At 46.2% G+C, this 20,978-nt stretch overlaps 1 protein-coding gene across 3 annotated transcripts in view; it reads left to right on the forward strand.

The window, feature by feature from the left end:
- The window catches only part of gphnb (gephyrin b), a 101,285-nt gene that overhangs the window by 56,375 nt on the left and 23,932 nt on the right, over positions 1 to 20,978 (forward strand). For all 3 annotated transcript variants that reach the window (XM_076037709.1, XM_076037710.1, XM_076037711.1), the window contains exons 7-8: positions 138 to 410; positions 3,583 to 3,717. In XM_076037709.1, the coding sequence (XP_075893824.1) occupies positions 138 to 410; positions 3,583 to 3,717 (408 nt within the window). The remainder of the gene's footprint in view (positions 1 to 137; positions 411 to 3,582; positions 3,718 to 20,978) is intronic.

Below are 20,978 nucleotides of genomic sequence, written 5' to 3' on the forward strand. Positions count from 1 at the left end.
TTTTTTTTTTTCTGCTCTGCACTCCATGCGCCAGGGAACTTCGGGAAGCTGTGCAGTGAATCAAATATGCTGTGCCTCCGCTATTCATTTTAGCGTGAACAAAGTGTTTGGTTTTGTTTGCTTGTTTGTCCGTCCAGGAGTGCTTTCAGTTCATCCTGCCGGCGCTGCCCCACGCCATCGACCTGCTGCGGGACGCCGTGGTGAAGGTGAAGGAGGCGGCGGACGAGCTGGAGGACCTGCCGTCGCCGCCCCCGCCCCTCTCACCGCCGCCCAACAGCTCGCCGCGCCGGCAGACGGAGGACAAGGGCGTGCAGTGCGAGGAGGAGGACGAGGAGAAGAAGGACAGCGGCGTGGCGTCCACAGAGGACAGCTCCTCCTCCCACATCACAGCCGCGTCCATCGCCGCCAAGGTAAACCAGTCGGCGGCGGCGGCGGCGGCGGCGGCGGCGGCGGTGCCGAGGAGGACCCCCATGACCCCCTTGACCTCATCCATGTCAAAAACCATCTTCAATGTGTGTGCATCACCACCACTACGTGCATTGGTCAGAGGGGACACACTTATAAATACACACACACACACACTCCTGATCAAAAAATCTTAAGACCAGTTAAGAATTAGCATTTTTGCACTGCTGGATCTAAAAAATGTTTTCAGTAGAGCTTCAAAATGCAAGAAGAAGAAATGGGAGCAAGAGACCAAAACATTTTAAGCAGGCATTTTATTGGAGACAACAATTTAACTGAAATAGGCTGTTTATCAGCTGTTCAGAAGTTTAAGACCATAGCATAAAGAACCCCGAAACCCCCTCAAAACAGAAATTAAAAGGGTCAAAAAACTACTCAGTAGCTCCACCATTCTTATTGATCACTCCAAAAAATGTCTTTCTGCATGCCTGATGCGAGCGTGTCTAGAAGGCTAGTGGCCAGGCCAAGGCCAAGTGGTGGAGATGGCTTCACGAAGGGCATCCACTGTCTGGAGCTGATGTCCATTTTTGTAAACGCATTCGTCCTCAAATGTTCTCAATTGGATTTACCGTAGATCAGAGGAACACCCGGATGGTCCAAAAGAGTGGCGTTATTCTCCTGGAAGAAGTCCTTTGTCAGGCGTTGTGCATTGTGAACTGCAACATTGTCCTGTTGAAAAAGCCAGTCATCAGCACACAGACGAGGGTCCTCGGTCATGAGGGATGCCCGCTGCAACATCTCCACGTAGCCAGCTGCTGCTTGGAAGCCCCTGCACAACCTGAAGCTCCATTGTTCCACTGAAGGAAAAGGCACCCCAGATCATGATGGTGCCCCTCCACTGTGCCATGTAGAGAACATCTCAGGTGGCATCTCCTTGTCAGGCCAGTGATGTTGGAAGCCATCAGGACCACCAAGGTTACATTTTTTTCTCATCAGAGAATAAGATTTTCTTCCACCTTTCAGTGTCCCATGTCTGGTGCTCCCTTGCAAAGTCCAAACGGGCAATTTTGTGGCTTTGAAGGAGACGTGGCCCTTGAGGATGTTTTTTTGTTTTTGAAGCCCTTCCCTCGCTGATGCCGTCTGATGGTTATTGGGCTGCAGTCAGCACCAGTAATGGCCTTAATTTGGGTTGAGGATCGTACCGTGTCTTGACGGACAGCCATTTGGATCCTCCAGGTCATCGCCGGTGAATTTATTTTTGGTCTACCACTTGACTTTTTAGTTCCGTAACCCCCAGGATCTTTGAAAAAAATTCAAAATGACTCTCTTACTGTGTCCAATCTCAGCAGTGATGGCACGTTATGAGAGGCCTTGCTGATGCAGCCCAACAATCCTACCACGTTCAAAGACAGTGAGCTATTTTGCCTTTGCCTTCTGGAGATCTTGACCAGAGTGATTACTTGACAGAAAATGACATGGAATCCAAATTTTTGCACAGATTTGTGCTTTTAAAGGCTGTGGTCTTAAAAAAATGTATCAGGAGTGTGTATATATATATGTATATACATGTGTATACACACGTATATATGTGCATTAATATGGATCGCTCAATTTCCCAAAAAAGATAATAATTCAAAGTTGAATTGTCCATTCTGCTCAGCTGACAATGCATTATCTTTTTTTATTTGGTCATGCACCATTTTCCCCCATGTGAGCCTGATGCAACCAAAGGGCTGCTGGATGCTGAAGCTGCTTTACAGATAAGACTGTCTGGTCTAACAGTGGTTATCTCGAAAGTAGACTTCTTTTTAAAAGTCCACTGTGTAAAATTTGGCTTGATTTTAGATTTTTTTTATAAGAATATTAATAGAGCAAGGGTCTTGCTCCAAGTTAGCTGCCATCTACCAGTGCCCTACATACGAAGCGCGCTGTCAGGTGGGCTTCCTGTAACACCACTTTAACAAGGTGATTGAAAGATCACCTCTCAATCAAAAACATTTTTCTTTATGTTTAGAGTGAAAAAAGGGGTTGACACATTTTCCTGTAGGCTACAAACAATGTAGATATGCGGGTATTTTTTTCAATTGGTGTTTTATGTGCATCAGCGTGGTGCAGGACAGCGGTGAGGCTTTGCAGGTTTTGACGGAGGAGTTCTAGTTGGAGGCGGGTCGGATCAGCTGTGAACCCTCAGACACATGATGACAGATGACGGAAACTGAGAGGGACAGGACGCACGGTGGACTCAATACGCGTGTGGATGACACTTGGTGGAGAAAGCGAGGAGCAGATAGGGAAGAATCTGGGGGAGGTGGAGGCGGTGCAGGCAGGCTGCAGCAGGTGGAGGAGAGTGTCAGGCGGGATGTGTGATAAAAGAGTGTCGGCAAGAGCGAAAGGAAAGGCGTGGAAAACAATGGTGGAGGCTGTGATGCTGTGTGATTTAGAGTCTTGGCGCTGAGGAAAAGACGGGTAGCAAACATGAAAACGCTAAGCTTCTCTTTGGGGGTGACCGGGAACGATGCAGGCTGCGATCAGGAAGGAGTTCGTCAGAGGGCTGTGAGATGCTCCGGAGTTAAAGCCAGAGACTGAGATGGTTTTGTAGAGAGGAGAGAACTTATCGGTAGAGGGATGGTGAGGTTGGATCTGGCAGGCAGGAGAGGAGATGAATGGATGTCGTGAAAGTTGACGTGGAGTCAGGATGTACGATTGGATGGAGGTGGTGATTAGCTGTGGTCATAGTCAGTGGGAATGTGGGTAATCAAGAGAAGCAGCAGCGCGGTTAGAACATTAAACAACAACATTAAACACATGTAATTAAAAAAAAAAAGCAACAAAAGCCACCCATCCCTGTGTGCATCTTCGCTGTGCAGTCAACCGTCTCTCCACCTCCGTCATCCTGTCCCACCTTGTCCAACTCTGTCCTGCAGCATGGACGCCTGCCACCCCACCTTCATTGTCCAGTCAAAGATCAGCGTCGGTAAGAGTCCTCATCACACCCCTACCACCTCCACCCGCCCCCCATATTTTTTTTTTTCACTGTCACCATCTCGTAATGCTGCTCCCCCTCCATCTCTTAAGTCAACGCCCCGTCCTCCCCAGGCGGACGTCCCGGGCGACGGCGGGCGTCGCGGGTGTTCTTGCGTGGGCGCTCTGAGCTGAGCGCGCCTTGTGTGTTCTCAGATCCCAGACTCCATCAACTCTCGGGGTGTGCAGGTCTTGCCCAGGGACACGGCCTCCCTCAGCACCACGCCGTCAGAGTCACCGCGTGCCCAGGCCACCTCTCGCCTCTCCACCGCCTCCTGTCCCACACCCAAAGTGAGTACCGGGGAAAAACAGACACGCTCGAAAGCCTCCTGAAGGTAACGTTCCTGTTCTACAGTGCGGCGTAGCCACAAATCAAAGGCTATGTCAAAAGGTAAAATCTAATAGGGTCGTGGCCAGTGTGCAAATACTCATCACTGTTCGGGGGCGGGACTTCCTGATTGTTGCTCAATACCAATCTAAATTTCATTTAGATTGCAGGAGGCCTATATGATAACCTGACAATATTTCATGGATGCAAGCCATGACAGTCTACGTAACAACAAATAGCCCCCCCCACACAAGCTTCGCTTGGCAAAAAAAATTGTGAACAGTATTTAAAAAATTAATATTTGACAATCTTAAAGGTATTTTAGTGACCATTTGTGACAATAATATTCCCCTTTTTTTTTTAGCTTTTTGAAAAAATACGTGCACCTGAATCAATAACCAGGTTAATGGGGGGGCCGGACTGCCCCAGAGTCCTTTGTATTTCGCACGCTGGTCATTGCGCTTGTGTAGCGTTTACTGTAACATGCAGACGATCGCGCGGGAGTGTCGAATGTTTAGCAAATGTTGAAAAATTCAGTATTGTTTCACTAGCGAAAAGCGTTGAATAGCGGCTAATCACAAAAAAGCCCTCCTTCTGCTCTTGTAAAAATAACCTTTCTGATTTTATCACATTACGTCCAAGATTTCACACTACTTTTTTATATTCACTCATCTTCAGTTAAAAACAAACATGTTTGCCTCATGTACACCATGTTCTACTACTTGGACATCTGTAGTGCTAAACTAGAATACTCGGTTTAATCACAGTCCATTTCTGTTTTGTCTGTCATATATTTGTGTTTGTGTGTGTGCGTGTGTGTCTGCTTTAGGTTGTTGTGCAGTTCATGTCTCTTTGTTTTATCTGGGTGATTGTGTGTGTGTGTGTGTGTGTGTGTGTGTTTTTTGTTCCTGTTTTCTGGAGGCAGCAGGTTGTGGGTCACATGCATGAACATAAACACCTACAAAGTCGTTCATTTCCAGTTTTAATATAACCTTTAAAATGAACTCAAATCAAAATGAAATTCATTTTTGTCCCTCAAAAAAAAGCAAGTGACTATTTCATTTCCGCTTAGCTCACACACATATTCCCGATTCCGCAGCAGCAACAACTTGGTTATGTATGAAATGTCCAAGTGTTTTTCACCGCTTTCTCCCGCAGGTGTTTAAAAATACAGCTTGTTGTCAACTGTTGTGTCTCCTGTGTCTTCTCTCTCTCTCTCTCTCTCTCTCTCTCTCTCTCTCGCCGTCCCTCCCTCTCTCTCTCTCTCTCTTTCTCTCTCTCTCTCCCTCACCTCATCTGTCAGTGTCGCGTCTCCCGAACAGCAGGCAGGTGCTGCAGAAGCAGGATGAGGTGGTTGCCATGGGAACAGAAGGGACGGGGTGGGCGGGTGCACGGGCGGGTCATGAGACGGTGGAAGCGGAGAAGCCTTTTGTTGTGGTGCCGAGCGACCCTGTAAACTGGCTGCAGACTGGACGCAGGGATTTGTGCGAGTGTGTGGCCGAGCTGCGGGTGAAGACGGTGGCCGTCCACGTGTTTGCCAACTGAGATTAGCATTTCTAATTAGTGATTCCCGATATTGACTTTTTTTACCGATATCCTGATATTGTCCAACTCCTAATTTCCAATACCGATATCAACCGATATCAACCGATACCGATATACGCGGTCGTGGAATTAACACATTGTAGCTAATTTGTATTGTGATGTCCCGCTGGATGTCCCGCATTATGTTGTCAGTAACAAACAAGCTATTTTGTTAGCAGCCAGCCACCACTGAAACCACTCTGCTGAAACACACGCGTCGCTTGCTGTTATGCTTTGATGCGGTTTGATGACATCATCAAGCGTAGTAGAGACGAGTAAAGTATTGTTATTTACTATTTCGTAATACCAGGAAATTCGAGGAATCCATTCTTTGGAATGACTACTGAATTCAGGAGACATTTTAAAAGTCTTATTTTATAATATTTTTTCCTGATACCGATATTTTCCAATATTAATTTTTAATGCCTTCATCGGCCCATAATATCAGGAGGCTGACAATATCAGACTTCCCTATTTCTAATTTGGGTATTCTTGCATGGATTTTCTACTCTGAAGGGCTTCACACACGAGAGGCCTTGGCTCATAACACGGAAATGTTCATGTTTACGCTGACAATCAATTTTGTGGAAGGCGCGAGTTTGTACAATATTTGTTTTGAAAGGACAAACTGACAAAGCAGAAGTTCTCATCATGCTTGCAAAGAGTCTCTGGCCCAGGGATGGGCAAACTTTTTGACGGGTGGGGCCACAATGGGTTCTAAAATGGGACAGAGGGGCCAGAGCAGCAGCAGATGGACGGAGTGTTTTGGTGACCCACCTCATAGGAGGAAAAAATATATCATGGGCAATGTGGAAAACATGTGCTATCATGTCAGTTGAAAGTGAACAAAAGCAAAAACAAAATGTATGTTTTTGAATCCGCACATTATTTAGCTCTTTGTTGAAATCCTCTTAAAACACTGAAAAATGGATGAAATACAGCAATTTTATTTTTTGCTTACTCTGAATATAATCTCCTCAAGGTCGGCGGGCCGGATTAAAAAGTTTAACAGGCTGCATATGGCCTCTGGGCCGTAGTTTGCCCACGCCTGTTCTGGCCACACCCCCTTCTACAAGTTAGAGCTGGAATCAGAAGTTTTTAGCCCCTAGAAAGATGAAGTTCTTTCAGTTAGGGTCGACGTCAGCAGGACTGTCCATACAGTTTGGTTTGTCTTGCAGTTTGAAAATTGCCCCTTCCAACCCTTTGAGATGCACCATCTCATTTTCAAGAGGGTCCAAACATATGAACAAACAAGAACAAGTTGAATTAAACAAACAAACAAACAAAACCAAAAGGAAGAGCACTGTTGAGATTGAGAAGACTTCAAAACAATAACAACCATAAGAAGGCCACAAGGGGGAACACTGAGACTGTGTAAACAGTAAATAATAAATAATATAACCAATTCAACAAACCAGGGTTGCTGTAATTTCAATAAAACAAGCACAGGTGAGAAGACAAATGACGAAATTGATCTGATATGAGACGATAGATTCTTCCAGTCTGATGATTCTCTGAACTTGTCTGCTGAAAGATTTTTTTGAAATTGGGGACAGAAAAATAAGGATAGGCTAAATGTCTGTGTGTGCATGTGCTGACACATGCACACACACGCACCCATGCACAATGAGATTGTCAACCGTTGCCGTTTTTGTCGTCCGTAAAAAGTTCACAATTGTTTGCTTTAGTTCATATAAAAAAGCACATACACGCTTTGCACTTGGTTCTTCTCATTCTCCTTTGCCAAAAAAGCAACAAAAAAAAAAAGGAGTTGGTCCACATTATGAACAAATGCGGTCGGCACGTAAAGGCCCTCGGTCCTGACCTTGACCTCTTGACCTTGACATTCTTTCCCCCTAAAGCAAAACCAAAGTAACGCCCTGTAACGGAGCAAACAAAACAACGTCGGGCCTCTGAACCGATGCCGCACCTGACCTTTATCTTGACCTCACCCCCTCTGCCCGCCTCCCCCACAGTCCTCCCTAATCCAATCCTGTGGCCATTGTCAGGAGAACCTTGGATTGAGGTGTTTTCTTGACCTCGGCTCGTGCAAGGCCGTAAATAATTAGTCACTCGGGGTGTTAGAGCCGCACTTGTCCTCTCCTCGTTCCCGTCTCCGTCTCCATCGGAGCCTCTTCCTCCCGTTGACCCAGTTTTTTCAGGGGCAAGACAGCGCATCAAAATCACACGTTGCGCGAGTGTTGAGCGGCCACGCTAAAGGTAAAGCCTCTCTGCTTGTTAGGATTCGGACGCGGGACTGTTTTTTTTTTTTTTCTCCCCCCCCCTTCCCAGCGACAAGCTGCCATATGTTCGCCAAAATTCCCGGTACGCGAGCGGCTGCTGACAGTATGTACACAACATCCCATAGGGCCAAAAGTGGCCCGGTGCTTGTTGATGCATTTCACGTGTGTCCGTGGGCTGTTTGAATTTGCTGCCTGGGTCTTTTTTTCTTTCTGTCTTTTGAGAGGAGATTTCACCAAGCAGGACTTTTTAATCCCGTCGCCACAAGAGCAGCACTTCCAGCTCCCTTCTCATTTGCGATGTCAGTCACAGGTGTCATTGCGAAGGAGTACTTGTTAGCGAGCGGAAAAAGGTGTAGTTAAGCGCTCACAATTACGATACATTTGCGTTGCGAGGGCAGCTTTTCGTCAATGCCGTCGACCAGTGGCGACTGTCAGGAATCGGTAGAAGTCAGTCGCACATGATGTGATGAGGGATCACAGGAGAAGCAAAGCAAAGATGCGGTGCCATATACCAGAACATTCGGGACATTTGGGTGTATAAACACACAAACAAACAGGGAAAGAGCCAGAGAGAGGCAGAGAGGAGTTGTTGTCAAGTCAAGATGGACAATTATACAAAATACAGTAGCTCTGAATGGGAGCAAACAACAGCTGAGCAGAAGCGCTTGTCGACCGTCGTGGAGAAATGCGTGTCTGGTGTGAACAGGAGGGCTGCAGCTTGCGATTTTGGTGGGTGCTTCAGCATTTTGTCCCTTTTACTAACCCGTAGTCAGTCCTTTGGCCAATTTCTGGTAAGAAATACTTTACATTATGGGGTTAAAACTGCCTTGAAATGCAAAATAAAAGGATTTTACACATGCAATTCAAACCGCGATTAATCGCAGTTAACTATGAAGATTCTGCGATTAATCGCAATTTTTTAAAAATTAATTGTTTGACAGCCCTAATACATATATGTATATACATACAATTATATGTATATATTCCATATGATAAGCAATTTGAAAGGAAAAACAAACAAAAAATATAATATGGTATATTGGTTCATCAAACATTGACATTTATATTTCATTGCTACGCAAGCTAGATATCAGGCTAACTAATTCATTGCTTTGGTTTGAATGCAAAAAACATCAACATTACTTTTTTGGAACTATATTCCCAATCAACAACGGGCTTTATAAAGAAAAAAAACTGCTAAAAAGACATTCACTGTTATTTGACATGCCCACTAAAAGGCTCAAAAAAAGGCCACATCTAAATCAGAGCCACTGACTAATTACGCAATTTATAGCAGCGTCTGGCACCAGTCGGCTCCTAGCAAGAAGGCCCTGGATTGGACTCGGAGCGAGTTCTCCGCGTCCCTGCGTGGGTTCTCTCTGGTGCTCTGCTCCAACTTCCTCCCACAGTCCAGGAATTTGCATGTTTGCTAAATTGGCAAAAATCTGCATTGTCTGTAGGTGTGAGTGATGAGTCTTAATGCACGATTATCTCGGTGCCGTACATCCAAACCAACCCCGCGTTCGCTGCCGCTCTGTCCGAGCAGAAAGTGGATCGACGGATCTAATTTGGATTTCGCTGTTGTAGTCGTCAATAGTTGCCCCCGTCTTTAGTCGGAGCCGTAAGTGTGTGAAATCCAGGCTGGGCTTGAAAGCATAAAGCTGGAATAATCAGCAGACACTCCTTCCTTTCTTTTGTCCAAATCATGGTTTGCAGAGTCAACAGGTTTGGAATCACACATGGCACAGAAACGCACAGCAAATTGGGATACACAAAGTTATCCTTCAGGGAGAACAGTGACTCTCTCTGCTCTGGATCCTCCTCACACTGTGCGCCGCCCGCAACCGCAGACACACAAAAAGGATTAGAAAGCGAGCCGCACCACAATCATTCAGGCAACCAGATTTTCCTGCACTGTCACAATGAATCTTATTCGTTCACACACACGCACACACACACACCCTCTCTCTCTCTCTCTCACGCACACACACACACAGAACACAGCGCAACACGTACAGCAGACACACACACACATGCCCGGAGAAGGAGGGAAGCTGTACCCTTCCACTCTTGTGAGCATTTAGTACAGTTACGTAATGGCGAGTTTGAATTAATGAAGCATATGGGAGATGGGGGCTTTGACTCAGAGGATGGTTGACAGCGTGCGTGTGCGCGCCCACATCTGATGAAACATCATCGCCGCTCGCGAGGCGGACGGCGAACGTGAAGTTCGGCGGGCAACGGGGGGGGGGGGAATGTTTGCCGTGCAATCCCGCCCGGTTTCGCCTCCCCTGACATTTGAGCGGAGTCGCGGGAAGTCCAGCGTTTGAGCTGGTGTCGCAGACGCGCGACAGTGAGCCAGCTGGCTCGTCCAGCAGAGGTGGGTTGAAGAAATGCAGCTGGAAATCTCCCCTCGTCACCCAATTATGTTCGTATTCATCCGCCTTCATCTGTGCGTTCTTTATTCCCATTGAGCTCTTTCTCAGTCCCCCGCTGCGCTTGACCTTTTGCCCGACTGAACCGCTACGCTCTAAATCACGGCTCTGACGGGGGGGAGGGCAGAACTTGTGCGAGGACCGAGCAGGAATGTGTGAAAGTCCAAACTAGTCGTGGCTCCAGGGAGCAACTTTGTATGCATTTGACTTCAGTGAGTCAAGTGTAGTATAAGATGGAAGTGGAGAGGAGTATAAGATACGTTTGTTTAATTTTATTTAAAAAAAAAAAAAAAATGTTTTGTGTCTGTAGCAGAAACTAAATTCCTGAAGAAAAGTTAGGGAATAGAAGAATTTTTAAAAAATTGATTAACACATTCAAGGTTTTACACTTAGTTGTTAATCGTCAAACTGAAACTGAAACACTAAAATGTTCAGCGTTATCAACAGTTCTTCTGGAAACTTGACACTTTGAGTATTGCCATACAAACTTCATGATTTGAGGCCAAGGACGACTCTCTTTCTGTTTTTCAGTTTCATTCTGTTGACTTGTCATTGTGTTGCGTCAATATAACGGAGATTGCTTTCTCTTGTCAACAAATCAATTTCAGTTGATGTAACAGAAGATTTTGACCCCCTTGACCTTGTTGGTGTCATCACAGCGCCCTGAATTCTACGGTGGCCCCTGAAGTGCAAAACACAAGAGCCAATCACCAGACGTTGACAGTAAATTTAAAGAAAATGCAAAAAACAACAAACCTGGAAATGTTTTAACTCGTTTTAATTCTTCCGTCACCGTCTTCATGGTGAAAGCAACCTGAGGAGCGCGGCTGTTGTTCCGTTGTGGTGAATGTTGTGTTTTAGACCGCTATCAACTCGGTCCACGTCTGTGTTGTCTTTGAATATCGAATCCCCTTCGCGCGGCGCCTCGGACGAAAGTCCTCCGCGTGCTGGCTTCACTTGCAAGGCGATGCGGCCTCATTTCGGTTTCTGCCGCGCTGATGGACGTCCTTGGAGTCGCGGCCAAGGCTTCTGTAAATCACCAACCTCTTTCTGCACTCCAACGTGGGGAGCGACCCGTCGTGCACGGGTGCACTTTCACCCTCTCCGTTACCCGATGACCTTTTCTGCTGACATATTGCCTGGAGCCCGTGTATAGCGAGCATGAGCTGCAGTCCACGCACCTCCCAGTCCTCACCTCGTGACTTGGAGCATCCGGTGTGCAGACCCAGAACCTGCTCTGAGTAAAACAGACATCACTGCATTGTGGATGATCTGTATCCTGATCGCAGCATCGTCTCAGAAAGGGACGGCGTCATCAAGCGATAAGACGGAGGGGAAATAATGATTTATGCTCTGGTGGTATGCGCGAGCGCCGCTCCAATATCTGGCGGCTGCGGTGTGACCGATCGATCGTCTACAGTCTGTGTGGAAGGGAAGGTGGCTGCGTGTGTGTGGTCCAGACGTTCCGCTATGAAGTATGCATTGGTGTATTCTCCTGTGTTGCATTTGCACGGGAAAATATGCCTTCGTGATGCCTTCAAGGGCAGTGAGGCTGCTCTCAAGTTAGTGAAAAACACTCCCGGCCAGGTTTTCAGTCCTGTTGTGAAGCTGCTCCCTTTGCTCATTGGGAAAGAAAGAAGAAAGAAAAAGAAAAAAGGAAAAGAAAGAGCACATCGTGGGATCTTTAAGTGTCATTTTTTTTAAATGAAAATGATCGTGTCTCCAACTCCAAATGTTTGCAAGATGTCGCTTTGACTGCCAGCCTCATAAATGAATAAAACGTAACTCATGTTTTTGGGAATGTTTTAAATTTGCAAATTCCCACATCAGTTAGTGGAGACTGGATGCGCTGTGTGAAAGTGAAAGTGTGACGTTCACCATGGCCTTTGCCGTCGCCCAAAGGCATCGCAGCTTTGGGTAGAAGTGCCTCCCGTCAGCCAGTCGGTCGGCTTCTAGGAATCTTCACGTCGGTGTCCAGGTTGATTATTGTTGTTTTGGAGGGGAGCGACGACTCGTCATCCTATTTTTCTTTTTTTTTTTTTTCTTGCTTTTGTTTCATTTTTCAAACCGAGACGGACGGAGCAATTTTTTTCCTTAGGTGTCGTCAACGTCCTTTCGCCTGCAGACAGAGTGGTTGTTCTTCTCCTGGCGGAAGCTCTGAACGGATGTTTCTTTTTTTTGTTGTGTTGCCATCAATATTGTGTGCTTGCTGTGTCGTCGTTCCTCGCATTTATTGAAACGAAAGTGCTGAAAATGCCTGTTTTTTTTCCACTCTTCGTGCGTATGTGTGTGTGTGTGTGTGTGTGTGTGTGTGTGTGTGTGTGTGTGTGTTTATGCACGGCGCGAGCATTTACGCGAGGCCGCGGTGCGTCACGGTACCTCCTCTCGCGCGACAAGACTCACAAAAGTGGCTCCTCATCCCGCGCCGGTGGTCCCGCCGGAGGATTTATCACAGCGAGGGTGAGGACGGGGGGTGAGAGCGGAAGAGGGGACGAACATGCAGTGGGAGTGATGGAGGGATGGAGGGAGAGAGAGAGAGGGGGGGGGGGGGGGGGGTGCTAATGATTCGGAGATGACAAAGGGATTGAAAGGCGAGTGGGAGGAGGTGGCAAATGTACCGCAAATTGAAATAAATATAAACGGCGTCCACGTGTTAACCGCCCCCCCCCCCCCCCCCACACACACACACACACACACACACACACACACACACACTTCACCTCCAATCGGTGTGAGAACGACAGAAGGTGAGAAAGACGTGAGAGAGGGTGACGCGGGGGGGTGGGGGGGGGGGGGGGCACATGCTGACACAGGCGTCAGGCATGGACCATAAAGGACAGGGCTGTGTGCACAGCTCCATGTCCTCCTCCTCTTCCTCCTCCTCCTCTTCCTCTTCCTCCTCCTCCTCCGTCGCCGTTCTCTTGCTCCTCATCTCTCACCATCTCTCACCCTCTCTCTCTCTCTCTCTCTCTCTCTCTCTCTCTCTCTCTCTCTCTCGCTAGCTCCCCCGTCCAACAGTTATGGAAGTGTGTGCGCGCGCGTGTGTAAAATAAATAAATAAATAAATAAATAAATAGTGGGCGAGAGTGCGCATGTTCTCGTGTGCATGTGCCGGGGAGTTCATTCTTGCTCCGACTCCAGGCGGAAGATGGTAAGTATCGTCTCTCCTCCTCCCGCGTGTCACAGAGAATGTTTTTGTTTACGGGTTTGCGGCGTGCGTGCGTGCGTGCGTGCGAGTTTGCAGATGTGATATTTTGTATCCGTTTAATAAGGTTTTTGTGTTCATTTAGCTGAGGGGAAATGCAATGCGGGTGGGTGCGCCGCGTGCGCACTGTGTTTTGACCGTTTTGCGCTCTGTTTACATGTTTGCTCTCCAGCGCGCGTGTGTCCGTGTGTGCTCCTGGTGTGTGGCTAACGAGGACGGCTGCGCCTGGAGGAGGCAGTTGTCAGGTCGCGGACGTGTTTCGGGGTAAAGGAAGGGGGGGGGGTGACTAATGTAGCAACGGGACGGCTGAAGAGCTCAGGCTAGCAGGGGGAGGATTGCACGACGCTTGATGCTTGCACTGCACTGGAGTGATGCGCACGCAGTGTTTCCAGGCTCTGGGAACTTGACTGGATTTGGTACAGTGGACTGTGTGTTTATGTTTATATGCCCTGGGTAATGCTTTTATTCCATGGTGACCAAAGGGAAGATGAGCGACCACGACTGTGGAAGCTGATCTGAATAACCTGAATAATCTGAATAAAGTTCCACATCCAATGTACCTGTCCACTTCCTCCTAGACAAATGTGTAATCCATTTTTCACCGTCCCAAAAATCCATAAAGAAATAAGTCATTCAAGTGCAAAGCTCCATCTGATTAGAACAATCAATCCATCACCTGTTGATTGTTTTTTTTACCTTTAGAACAAATTTTATTTTCCCTCCCACTTAATAATAATAAGCCGTTCTTGTCTCTGATATCATTTCTTTGCTTCATTCATTTCATTTATTATTTTCTCTAAACCGCAGCGGCATTCTGTTGCTCCGGATGTCTCATCAAGATGTTGTGTTGTCATGGGGACATGCGTTTGCGTATTGCCATGTGTGTATATATGTATGTATATAGAAGTTGGAGAGCTGTGTTTCATTGCGATCAAGGATGAGCCGATACCACATTTTTACAGAATGAGTACAGTACAAGTAATTGCTTTTCAGTACTCAACAATTCAAAATACCGAGTACTTTGATTTTTTTTTTGTAGTTCTCCACAGATCTCATTCCTCAGCATGTCTTTCTAGAACGTGGTGACTGTCACAAGTATCGCTGCAGCACAAACATCAATGTGACACCCGACACCAGTATCGGTATCGCATCCAATGCCCGATACTGGTATCGATATCGCTGCATCCCTAATTGTAATGTATGTCTGTTGTCATGTGGGACCACCTCGATAACGAGATGTTGCATCTCAAGGGGCTTCGCTAAATTAAATTGCAATTGAAATTGAATTAAAGAGGTGAGAAAGTAAAGGCAGCGCAGGGCCGCCAGGACTGATCGGCCACACAAAACGCTTCTCCGTCCGCGACGGGAGGCCTTTTTTTCCTCGTTCGACCGCCGCACGCTCTCGCCTCAAAGTGAAAAGACGCCGCACAGAGATTTTTTATTTCCCAGTCCCCGCAGCCGCCATGCGCTTGGCTGCAGCCGCCAGCAGGGCAGCTGGGCTGGAGGCAGCGCGGGGCAGCGAGTGGGTTGAGTGTGAAGTGTGAAAACCAGCGCCTCCGGAATCCTTTTTGGAAACAGCTGACGAGGAGAAGCGGCAGGACATTGATGTATCTGCGGAGACTGTCCCGATGTGTCGGGTGCGGCGATAAAGCCTCAGCCTAATTGATGCCGAGCACGAGGCGTGCACGGAATAGATTAGCAGCCGGGGCCGGGCGATGCCTTTTTTTTTTTTTTTTTTTGCTTTTTGTTTGCATCTGTCAGTTGTTCAGCGCCATTTTCTAACCTCAACATTTGTTTTGTTTTGGGTTTTTTTTTCCTGAGTGTTGAATGTTCAATGTCTATAATCGATTCTTGTATCTGGAGCTGTTGAGAAGGAGCAGCTGTGACTGAACAGTCCCGGTAGGACAGGGTCGGTCAGAGTGTCCTCTCGTGTCAAACTGTCCTTTACTGAGATTGCTGCTGAAGGCTGCTTCATCCAGAGCGAACCAACCTGCATGGCAGCAGAATCCCAAAGGAGGGGGAAAATAATGTGGGTGTTGGAAAGCAAGTAATTGGCTATGTTATAAAATGAACTGAAAAAGAAAGTCAAATGAATACCATAGAAATACAAATAAACAAGCCACGCGGTGTCATTTTGTGGTGAGCTTGCCGCCAACTGTTCAGTCTTTTCCCTTTGTTGCACCAGGTTAAGTCAGCTTCTGGCTTGACTCAAACTCCAGATTGTTCTGAAAAAAAAAATCCACCAGAACTTCAAAGAATCATGCAGTTGCAATATAACTTCCCATGCTGACAATGGCAATGATTGATAGCAGTAACGTCAACAGTAACGTCATAAAAAAAAAGTTAAAAGAGCGTCCTGGGTAGTTGTATCTGTGCTATCTGTGGTTGTATCTTCTATCAGGAGACAGAACACTCATCATTATTTTTGAATGGAGAATTCAGAGAGAGAGCAAAGGTGGCACATGTCCCGACCCCTTATTTATGAACAGCCAATCACATGCGTTGTCCTCGGCGAACTAGCAAAGTGATCTGCCACTCATGTTGTTTTAGATGTTGATGACACACAGGCTAGACATAGAACGTCCCTATGTGAGCTGGTCAATGCTGGTTTCCTATACATCAGGTAGCCAAAGAATTAGCCAGCATATGCATTACCTTCATATATATATATATATATATATATTTACATATATATACACACACATATATATATATATATATATATATATATATATATATATATATATATATATATACACATATATATGTTGTATGGATATATACATACATGTACACACACATACACCATACAGTATATATATACACATAGATACATATATGTATACACATATATGTATACATACATATACATACAAATATATATATATATATATATAGTACACAATTCATGCCCATTTCACATTGGCCGATTTGTTTCCAGGAAACAAATGATAAAAGCCTGAACATGGTAAAGGCCCCGTAAGGACATGTTGGGACGTGCTTCTCTGATTAGAATCTTAATTACACAACAACAATATTAACAATGGCTTTCGATAACTGGAAGGAACTGCATTCCGCTTTCGATTTGGGAGATATTCGAGCTAATGTCAGCCACTGATTTGAGCGAAATGCACCATATATTCTGTGTGTTGCGTTGTGTTGCACAGAGCAGGTTCCAGTACAGCAAAGAGCAGAAGCGTCCTTTTGTCTCTGATTAAAACACAGACATTCTGCCCCTTCCCCTGGCTTTATTTGGCTGGCAGAATCCATCAACCATTTGGGTCAGATGGCTTGAGGCTTTAAGACAAAAATCACTTTAGATGTGTCCACCGTGTGTATTCATGTGCATCGGCCACAGAAAGTGCGCCGCTCGCCGTCCTCGTTTTGCTCCGACGGATGTATTTGAAACGCAAAAAAAGAGACATGCTGAGACATGTGGGTTTATTTTTTTTTTTTTTCATTTGTTTGTTTGTTTTTTGCCATCATCACACGACGCATCGTCAGCACCGCGCGGCGTCGTTCGTCTGCATGTGTGAAGTTTGCACGCGTCGTATGCAATATTATAGTTGTCTCGAGTTACTCACGCCCGCTGACTCCGAGAGTCTGCCTCAAGGGCGACGGGCAGAGAATGGAACGAGTACAAGAGAGCTTTGAATAAGTGGGGGAAAATAGAGAGACGACCAGTCAGACGGGCAGAGCACAGTTGGGGGTGGGAGGGCAGACAGACAGTGAATTAAAAAAAAAAAAAAAAAAAAAAAAGTCCACGAGACAGAACAGATGAGACAGTTTGAATAGCTGCACTTAGCATGATCATTGGCCACTGATGGAAAGAGGCAGGAAACTGTTGAGTAGCACAAGAGGGATCAGTCAAATCGCCTCTTCGCTCCATCATCATCACCACGTATCTGTTAAGAGATCCAACTGATGTGCCAGCTGGAACGGGTGCCAGATCCGCCAGTTTTGATTTTGTCTTTTCATCTCGCAGACTCTTCTCGTCCGTCGCATTCAGAAGCATTTATTCGCTGCCAGCTGAACAAGCTAGCAACAGCTTGAGGCTTCGTGTCTGGTTGCAGGCGGAGTGAGTGGCACTGGTGGACGTACATTCCAGTAAACTGTCGCCAGATCTGAGTCGGGAGCAAAGTGACAACATAATTTCTCTTTTTCAGTGTTGCTTTGTTCTATTTTAAAATTCTATCCAACGAGACCGTCGCCGCTCTCGCTCTTTAGCGGCGACTGTTAGCGGCATGCGGTCGCTTCTTGCGTTTCTCGCTGTTTTTCCATGTGAAAGGACAAGGTTGCTCAAGTATAAGACCCGCTGAATTCCCAGTCACTCACTGATGCCATGGACGAAGTTAGTGATTGATGGCCGTCAGTGTTAAATGAGAGACCAGGCCCGGGATTAGCAGGTAGCCGTATGCTAATTTTTTACCAATATATAAAGAATAATTCAAGCCAAATTTTACACGCTGGACCTTTTAAACTGCATTTGTTCATATACCAGGGTCGCCGGGATGTTTTGCTGAAGCCTATCTCAGTCGTCATTGGCTGAAGGCGGGGTCACACCCTGGATAAGTCACCCGTTTTATCGCAGGGCCACGTGGAAACACAAACAACCATTGGCTTTCACGCGCATTCACTCGTACGACCAAATTAGTTCCTTCCTGCGAACTTCTTGCAGTGACGCAAGACGTTGCTAACCACGCTAGGAAACTGCCAAAATGTAAAAAAAAAATCGGAACCAGGCGCTGGCGGTGGCGGAAACAGAAAATAGAATATGGCTCTGATGAAAATGTAAAGCTGCTCCAAAATGTGGGCCGGTCGAGGTACATTTTGAGTCTGTTCAGTCAGAACTTCTTGAGATCGTGAGTCACGCTGCGTTGGAGAAATACACCGTCCTCCGACGCGTCATGTATGGCTGCGAGTATTGGCTGCAACTGGCGTCTTCGCAATTTGCACGGTTTCATTTTGTGTTTGCGATTAACGACAAGTCTTCGAGAGGCGACAGATGCACAAAGGACGGGAAATTTTGCCGACTGCGAAGGAACCCGGCCGCCCGCCCCCACCTTTCCGGCTAACTTGAAACGGGAGAGCTCCTCTTGGTCTCGCTCCCAGACGCAAGTTGGCGAATGCGAGGCGGCGCCAAGACGGAGATTATTTTGTCTGTCACCTCTCGCGCCGCCTGAAGCAGGCTGCCGACGGGTTCCTCAGGGTTTTGTATTGTCACACCGTTGTGGGTTTTATTTTTGGCCACAAGAACAGCGATCAATACTTTTCAGTGGCAGTTTCACACTGAGGATGACACATTACAGTGAAATTTAAGACACAGATGATAAAATGCAATTTCTCCCGTTAAGCGGCTGTGTTGGATTGCTTTGTATGCAGCAGTAAACCATTCCTTTTATCCCATTCAGCTGTACTTTTTGCTGTCGTTCTAAATGAATTTGTCTTTCCAAAGGGACCGCAGCCTTTTGAATTCGTATCTGGGCTGATGTGTGTTAAACATCATTCACTCTTTATCGCCATTCATGAAATGATGCGGCTCAACGACTTTTGAAACCCCCTCCAAAATGTGGAATCTCCCCCTCCGAGGCCGTTCTGATCGCCGTCCAACAGCTCCTGGCTGCGGCCGTCCGTTCGGCAGCCACTTCCCTGTTGGACACGCTGAGGAGAAATTTGGCTCTTTCCTCTCGTCCTGCTTGTCACCCACTTGAAAACCTGCTGACTTCGTACTTCGCACATCAACCTACGGATTGTTCTGGAGGCGTTCAGTCGCTGTTTAAAAATCAAAATTTTTTTTTCCGCGCAGCATTTTGGAATGCGGCTGATGCGGACGCGTCCATCGTTTAAAAGGAAAACGTGAACTGCAATCACGTGCGCGTACAGCTGATGCGACGATGTAGTAGACAGGTTACAGGTTGAGACTGGGTTCAGCTTCAGAAAGTTGGCCCAAGATCCATCAACAGCTCTTGTTGTTCCCATCGAAGATGACGGATCAACGTTGCATTTTCATTGTTGCATCATGTAATTATTATGGACTGCATGCATGAAAGGACAACGGCCATAACTTTGACTGGGTATACTTGAGGTTGTATCTCCATCGTCGGTGTCCATCATGCAAACGGTGAGTTTCATCAAAGCAACTACTGCGACTCTACGGGGGATGAGCTGTCCATCTCCCTGGTAATCCTACTTTAAAAAGGCCATTACATAACCTGAAAAATGCCGCCGCTCCATGAGCAAAGGTCAGGTATTACCTCATGACTTCAGAAATAATTTACAGTGCGCTCAGCTTTTAATGCCGCCCAGTATTTGCCCCCAGAATGAATGCGATATTTTTAGAATTGGATTTTCCGGCAATAACTTTGTCCGTGGGGCCAAAGCCGCTCAGCAAAACCACGGCCAAAGTAGATGGCTGTTTCAATATTTTTTAATCTAAATTAACAAAATGCTGATTAGCTGCTGCCTTGCGTAGTGAGTAAAAGTTTTTTTTACATATTAAAAGGACAAATTTTAAAGTTCCAGTTTTGGCCTGATTTAGGTTCTACTGGTGAAGGTTATATTAATAAAAGTGTATACTCACAGTACAATAAAAGTAATTTGGTTTACCTACCCATAGAACATTTTCTTGGTTATATATAAGAATATATAGATACAGAATATATAGTGCAAGGGTCTCGCTCCCAGTTAGCTGCCATCTGGTACAACCATATTTCTCAGGAAGCCCGGTGTGAACAATCCAGCTCACCTGACAGCGTGTTTTGTTTTCAAGGTAAATGCTTGCGTCCTCAAATAAACCAACAAAGAAGAAGGTGGACATGGTATCCAGGTTTGTGTGGCCAGGCCACTGGAGTTGACTGGCAAGCATGGGAGAGGGAGGGTGAGCAAATGAGCTCTCTATCAAGCAATGTAAAACTTGACCACTAGATGGCCGAATTTTACACACTGTACCTTGAAGCCAAGAATACCAAGGACGGATGTTTGACAATCCAAGGACAACCTGAGTCGTTTGCAATGTACATAGTCAAATAAGGACAGGACCTGTGAAGTATGGGGACATGTGCAAGAATTGCATCTTCTTAGGGGGAAAAAAAAAAAAGATGGAGAAGAAGAGATTAATAAAAGCACTTTCTTTCACTTCTTTAGACACCTTCATAAACTACAATTTAGCCTTTCATGTTCCTTCTGTGTGGAGGGACGGCACTGTAAAATAAACTTGTTGGCACAAAACAACCTGCGCTTACATGCACGCTTACACGTGTTTGGGAAAAAAGAATTTAACCATTTTATTTTGCTTATGCTCCTCCCGTTTCACATATGTGTTTGAATGATGCTGGCAGTTTGTCTCTTCGGCTCTAAAATGCATCAACGGGACAAATCTTTACAATCTTGAGGTGGGAATTTGACCACCACGAGGAATGTCACGCGGGACAAACAGCTCGAGCACGAACAAAATGCTGCTCTTCCTTTTGATGGTGTAAAGAAAAAAAAAATGCAGTTCTTGAATCCTAAGATTTTTCTGAGGTCGTATTTTGTGTTGGAGAATAGCGATGCCATTGAGACTCAGATATTGGCCATGGTCACCATAGGTGGTGATGGTGATGGTGATGACGATGCTGACGATGCTGACGATGACTATGATGGTGGTGGGGATGATAATACTGATGACGATGGTGATGATGATGACGATGACTATGATGATATCGATGGTGACGATGATGACGATGACTGTGATGGTGATGGTGATGATAATGATGACG

The sequence above is a fragment of the Nelusetta ayraudi genome, unplaced genomic scaffold (assembly GCF_046127955.1).
Source record: "Nelusetta ayraudi isolate G7.1 ecotype Tasmania unplaced genomic scaffold, CSIRO-AGI_Nayr_v1 ptg000052l, whole genome shotgun sequence".
In the NCBI taxonomy this organism is placed as follows: domain Eukaryota; kingdom Metazoa; phylum Chordata; class Actinopteri; order Tetraodontiformes; family Monacanthidae; genus Nelusetta; species Nelusetta ayraudi.